At 43.0% G+C, this 6,456-nt stretch overlaps 1 protein-coding gene across 1 annotated transcript; it reads right to left on the reverse strand.

Annotated features, from left to right (window-relative positions):
* Positions 1-3,314: 3,314 nt before the first annotated feature.
* Positions 3,315-4,769, reverse strand: LOC141595500 (uncharacterized). The gene is made up of 2 exons (XM_074415467.1): positions 4,130-4,769; positions 3,315-4,021 (listed from the first exon to the last, which is right to left on the reverse strand). Exons 1-2 carry the CDS (start codon positions 4,767-4,769, stop codon positions 3,315-3,317), a joined length of 1,347 nt encoding a protein of 448 aa, XP_074271568.1.
* Between the last annotated feature and the right edge of the window lie 1,687 nt (positions 4,770-6,456).

Here is a 6,456-nt window from a genome sequence, read left to right on the forward strand (position 1 = left end):
CATGCACAAGGGTGAAGAAAGAAACAAAAGCTCATGAAGGATTAGACTCCTCATAAGAATGGATGTATTGGGGTGGAAGAAAGAGTCACAAGCTCCTGCCATTTCTTAAATATGGGAGGTAAAAACAAAACCTTTGTTTGTTTGCAAGGTCATCATAGAATTGATTATAAACACCATGATTTTATGAAGGCTTTTTGCACAACCGAGCAGGTTTGAGATTTTAAAGTTGTTAATGGCTGATTAAAATATTTTCATGGTGTCGGACTCGGAAAAATAATAAATTTAGGCTTTTGTTTCACCTCAATCGGAGTCCGGATAAGCAAATAGGGGCCAAAATACGAAGACGGATTAAAGTTACGCGCGAATGAAATGTCGTAACTTATATACTGATTGTTTCGAAGGCTAAAAAGGCGTTGAAAGAAATTTCAAGTTTCTCTTCTAAGATTATAATATCGTAATTAATTATGTAAATATGCGATTAAAAACACGGGGTGTTACAGTACATCCCCCTTAAAAGAATTCCGTCCTCGAAATTCACGATAACTAAAGATGTGCAAACTACCTAATCAAAAAGTTCGGGGTATCTTTCGCGCATGGACTCTTCGGTCTCCCAAGTAGCATGGTCGAGGTTTTGACTTAGCCATCGAACTTTGACCAAAGGTACCGACTTCCTCCTGAGTGTCTTGATCTCTCGGGCCAGAATCTCCACCGGTCTTTCAGAGTAAAGAAGGTTGGGTTCGATAGCGACTACATCAGGTGTAATGACATGTGATGGATCACTTCTATACTTCCGTAGCTGGGACACGTGGAACACGTTATGCACCTTTGATAGGTTTGGTGGTAGCGCTAATCGATAGGCCACTTTGCCAACTCTCTCCAAGATTTCGTATGGTCCGATGTACTTTGGGGCGAGCTTCCCTTTTAGGCCAAATCGTCTTACTCCTTTCATTGGTGATACCTTTAGGAAAACATGATCTCCCACGGCAAACTCGATCGGTCTTCGGTGTTCATTGGCGTAGGCTTTCTGTCGATCTTGCGCTGCTTGTAGCCTTTCTCGGATGATCTTAATCTGCTCAATCTGGTCTTGGATAGTCTGAGGTCCTAATGTCAGATGATCGCTGGCATCATCCCAGCATACTGGACTTCGACACTTTCTTCCGTAGAGTGCTTCAAACGGTGCGCAACCTAAACTCCCATGGTGACTGTTGTTGTAGGAGAACTCTATCAAGGGTAGTTGTTTCTCCCAACTGTCAATAAATTCTAGGACACATGCTCTCAGCATATCTTCTAGCGTCTGGATTGTCCTCTCCGTTTGTCTGTCTGTTTGAGGATGGAACGCGGTGCCCAAGTTGAGTTTACTCCCCATGCATTCCTGTAGTCTTCCCTAGAAGTATGAAATAAAACGAGGGTCTCTGTCAGATACGATGTCCTTTGGCACTCCATGTAGTCGAATGATCTTCTTCAGGTAAGATTTTGCCAGTTCCTCCATGCTCCAAGTCTCTCGTATCGGAATGAAGTGTCCTACCTTATTCAATCTATCGACAACTACCCAAATCGCATCCTTGTTGCTTTGGGTTCGTGGTAGTCCCATTACAAAATCCATGGAGATGGAATCCCACTTCCTCACTGGAATGTCCAAGGGTTGTATTAGGCCTCCAGGTCTTTGGTGTTTGAAGTTCACCTTCTGGCAAATGAGGCACTTGGCAACATATTCTGCTACATCCCTCTTCATCCCATGCCACCAATATTGTAGCTTCAAATCTTTGTACATCTTATCAGATCCGGGGTGGATGGAATATCTCGAACTGTGTGCTTCCCATAAGATCTTCTTGCGAATGGCTTCATAATGAGGCACACACACCATCTTCCTTTAAATCTCAAGCTCCCATCTGGATAGATTTCGTATCCTTCGAATTTTCTCTGCGGTATACCCTCTCTAATCTTCACTAACTCTGGATCTTCCCATTGCAGAGCTCCAAGTTCATGATACAAATCGGGTTCAGCAGTTATGGCATTTAAGGTTAACTTTCCTTTATTCACAACCTCAACTTCCAACTTCTCCAAGTCTCGTACTAGCCCGTGAGCTGTCTTCCTACTCAGAGCATTGGCGACGACATTTGCCTTCCCCTCATGATATTGCAACTCAATTTCGTAGTCCTTGATGAGTTCTAACCACCTCATCTGTCTTATGTTTAACTCCTTCTGGGTGAAAATGTACTTGAGGCTCTTGTGGTCCGTGTAGAAGTTACATCTAACTCCATATAAATAATGCCTCCAAATCTTCAAAGCAAAAACTACAGCTGCTAGCTCCAGGTCATGAGTTGGATAATTTTTCTCATGCACCTTCAACTGTCGAGACGCATAAGCAATCACTTTTCCTTTCTGCATTAGCACACATCCTAGACCATTCAAGGATGCGTCGCTGTAGACGTCGTACTCTTCTCCGTCGGTTGGTAAAGTTAAGATTGGGGCTGATGTGAGTCGGGTCTTTAGTTCCTGGAAGGCCTTCTCACACTCCTCGGTCCAAATGTACTTAGACTCCTCTGCAAAAGTTTGGTCATAGGTCTCGCGATCTTTGAAAAGTCTTGGACAAATCTTCTGTAGTAGCTTGCTAAACCCAAGAAACTTCGGACTTCAGAGACATTCTTTGGGGATTGCCATTCTTCCACGGCCTTGATCTTGGCGGGGTCTACTTTTACTCCCTGATATGTTATGATATGTCCCATAAATGCCACTTCCTTCAACCAAAACTCACACCTGGATAGTTTTGCATACCACTTTTGTTGTCGCAGCTTGTCGAGAACTGCGCGAAGATGAACCTCATGTTTGAACATAGTTTTAGAGTATATTAAGATGTCATCGATAAAGACAACGACACACATATCTAGGTACTCTCTAAACGTGCGGTTCATCTGATCCATGAACACTGCTGGTGCGTTGGTCAATCCAAAAGGCATTACGTTAAACTCATAGTGACCATAATTGGTTCTGAAAGTTGTCTTTGGAATATCCTCCTTCCTTACAGGTATTTGATGATAACCAGATCTGAGATCGATCTTGGAGAATACTCCCGCTCCTTTCAATTGGTCAAAAAGATCATCGATACGTGGTAAAGGGTATCAGTTCTTAATGGTGACCTTGTTCAAGTCGCGATAGTCGATACACATCCTCATACTCCCATCTTTCTTCTTCACAAAAAGCACTGGTGCTCCCCATGGTGATGCACTTGGTCGAATGAAACCCTTTTCGATGGGTTCCCCTAGTTGAATCTTCAACTCTTGCAACTCTTTTGGGGCCATACGATATGGTGACTTTTAAATCGGGGCAGTGCCTGACACTAGGTCGATTGAGAACTCTACATCACGCTCTGGTGGTATTCCTGGTAATTCCTCGGGAAATACCTCAGGAAATTCCCGGACTACGGGTATGTCCTCGATCCTGAGCTTTTCCCCTCCTATGGAATTTATGTTGCACAAGAAGGTATGTTCTCCTTTACGCATCTGGCTCGCTAGCTTCATAACGTTGATGACCTTAACTCGGGTGTTCGGTTTGTAACCTTTATAAGTTACTCTTGCTCTGAGCGAGATCCTTAGTGAAATATTTTGGCCTCTACACTCAAACTTGGCGTGGTACTTTGCTAGCCAATCCATTCCCAAAATGATGTCGAAACCAGGTAAGTCGAGGCTGATGAGGTTAGCCGGAAAGGTCGAACCAAGGATGATAACAGGAACGCCTCTGTACCTTGCTTTGCAGTTTAAGGTCTGACCGTTAGGAATTGCAATGGATGCATGGATTGCTTCGGGATTTGGAAGTTTAGCCTTAGCTATGAAGGTTGGTGATACATGTGATAGAGATGCTCCTGTGTCGAACAAAATGAAAGCCATACAAGAGTTAACTAGAAATTTACCAGTGATTGTATCGGCTTGTTCCTCTTCTCCACAATCGATCATCATGTAAGCCCTTCCCTGAATCAGTGGGGTTCCCGTCTTCTTGGGACAGACGTAAGACTTGTGACCTTCCTCTTTACAGAAAAAGCAGATGATGGGTTTCCCATTGCACTATTTGCCAGGGTGCGGAGCCTGTTTGCATAAGTAACACTTTGAGGTCGAGCCCTGGGTGTCGTCATTACCGGTATTGTCGCCCTTGGGGAAGATCTTGTTCGATAAGTTGGCCTGAAATTTCTTGGCAAAAGGTTTTGACTTCTGGTGAAAAGGTTTTTGATGACGAGGCTTCTGATAAAGGGGTTTCGGATAGTGAGGTTTTTGGTAAAGGGGTTTCTGAATGAAACTGTTATGGGACACTGTAGGGGTAAAGGTTTTCTTCTTATTCTTGTCCGCATTTTGGATGGCAGCCAAAATGGCCATGGCTTTCTTGTAGGCAGCTTGGAAAGTTGGGAAGTCATGTCCCACCATCAACTGGTTCAAACTGGGTTCCATCTGACGCACATACTGATTGATGCGCGTCTCCTCATCTGGTACCAGTCTCTTGGCGAACTTGGAGAGTTCATCAAACTTGCGAGTGTACTCAGTAAGAGTCATAGCTCCCATCTCTTGATTGTGGAACTCTTGTTCCTTCTGATGCTTCATGGCTGGAGGATAGTATTTCTTCTCGTGGCTGGCTCTGAACTCATTCCATCCGTATCCAGGGGTTGTCTTAAAAGCTTCTTGAGCGATTGTCCACCAATCGTTCGCTGCTCCTTTGAGGTAGTAGGATACTATCTCAATCTTTTCCTCTTCGGGAGTGTGGCTTAGCCTCAGCAGTTTCTCCATTTCCGCTAGCCAATTTGCAAGATCATTAGGATCGTCGGAGCCATGGTAAGATGGAGGTCGATGCTTTGAGAACTTATCGAAAGCGGAGGGATGGTGTTGGTTACGGTTACGTTCGATTAAGTTCAGTTGCAGTTGCCGGTTCGGTTGTTGAGTAGCTGCGTGATTGTTACTTGTGATGCAGCTAGTTGAGCAGCCATCTGAGTCATAGCCTCCTCATATCCTTGTCTCCGTAAGTCCTCTTGGGGATTTCCGTTTCCATTCCCGTTGCTTCTTGTTACTGTCATCTGCTCGAGGTGTGGTATCATCAGCACAAGTAAAAGAAAATACATGCACAAACCAAAAATGAGACAAAAGTAGAACAAAGCAAGAAGAACAAGAACGAATTCATTGTTAACTTCCTTATTACAAGCTAACACTAAGTAGCTTCATTAGGTGGCGGTTACAAAGAAATCTATAACTAGCATAAAAGAACGCAGTTAACCGTACGGTATATTGAGCTAGGGTTTAGGTTTCCTAGTCTCTATCTAGTACAGAAATCTTGCTCCTTTCTCGATTGCTCTGGCACAGGCATTGAGTGCTAACTTGAACTCATACCAATCATAGTAATGGTTCTCTTGGTCTCCTCTGGCTAATATGCGGTTCCACCATAATTCTGCCTTCCCTATCAGCTTGGTGGTGGCAAACTCCACCTTCCAGTCGGGTGGTACATTAAATTCCTTAATTCTCTATTCACAAACTCTGATAAAGTTTGGGTAGTCTGGCCTCTCGAAGAAGAAAATTGGGCCATTGCCACAGATGTTTGCTCGGGCATTGTCCTTTTTCTTTATAGCAGCTTCTAGCTTGGGGTTCCTCTCCTGGCGAGTGGAGTGGAAATTATTGGCCTCATCTTCCTAGTCAGTAGTCCGATTTTGGTGTGCCGATTTAATCCTTCTTATCTTGTTATGGTGATCCCTAAGCCACTTCTTGAATCTCTTCTTCCTCTCTACTTCTTCAACTTCTTCCTTGGTCATTTCCATGGGTCTCTTACTTGATCTCACCATCTAGATAAAATTCAAGTCAGGTTCTAATACGGCGGTATTCCTAGGTTGGGGTCCATTCTAAGTTGCTAGGGATAGCGAGTATACATACTAAGTTAGATAGTTAATCAGACAATTCAAGCAAGAAATTAACACATAGCATGCAGAAGGTAACACAAACATTGATCCCTATGACGGTTAGGATCTTTCAGGTAGTTCTACCCTCCCAAATATATACCCTTGTTTATTATTCGTCGTAAAGGTTAGCTATTGATTCTCTCATTTTAGTGATCTAAAAGTTCTAGTTATTATATTTTATTTGACCCTAAAGTCATGAGTCCCGGATGCTTCCTCGATAGGTGAAATAATAATGTATCGCACAATTACTATTCACGGTCTCAAGGTCGCTCTGATACCAACTGTAACAACCCAGTTTCTCTAATGACTTAATTAACGAAAGCGGAAAGAAAGATAAGTCATAAAAATCAGTAAAATTTAAAACCGTCAACTCATAATGAGTTGATTCATAAAACTGGATGTTTAGAACATAAAACAAGGTCTGATATTCGAATTACAAAATAAAGCAAGGTCCGACTTTAATAAAAGTTTGCTACATAAACTCATGAAAGATCAATATAAGATGTTTTATTCTCTCGACAGTCCCCTCATAA

Source organism: Silene latifolia, chromosome 8, assembly GCF_048544455.1.
Source record: "Silene latifolia isolate original U9 population chromosome 8, ASM4854445v1, whole genome shotgun sequence".
NCBI lineage: Eukaryota > Viridiplantae > Streptophyta > Magnoliopsida > Caryophyllales > Caryophyllaceae > Silene > Silene latifolia.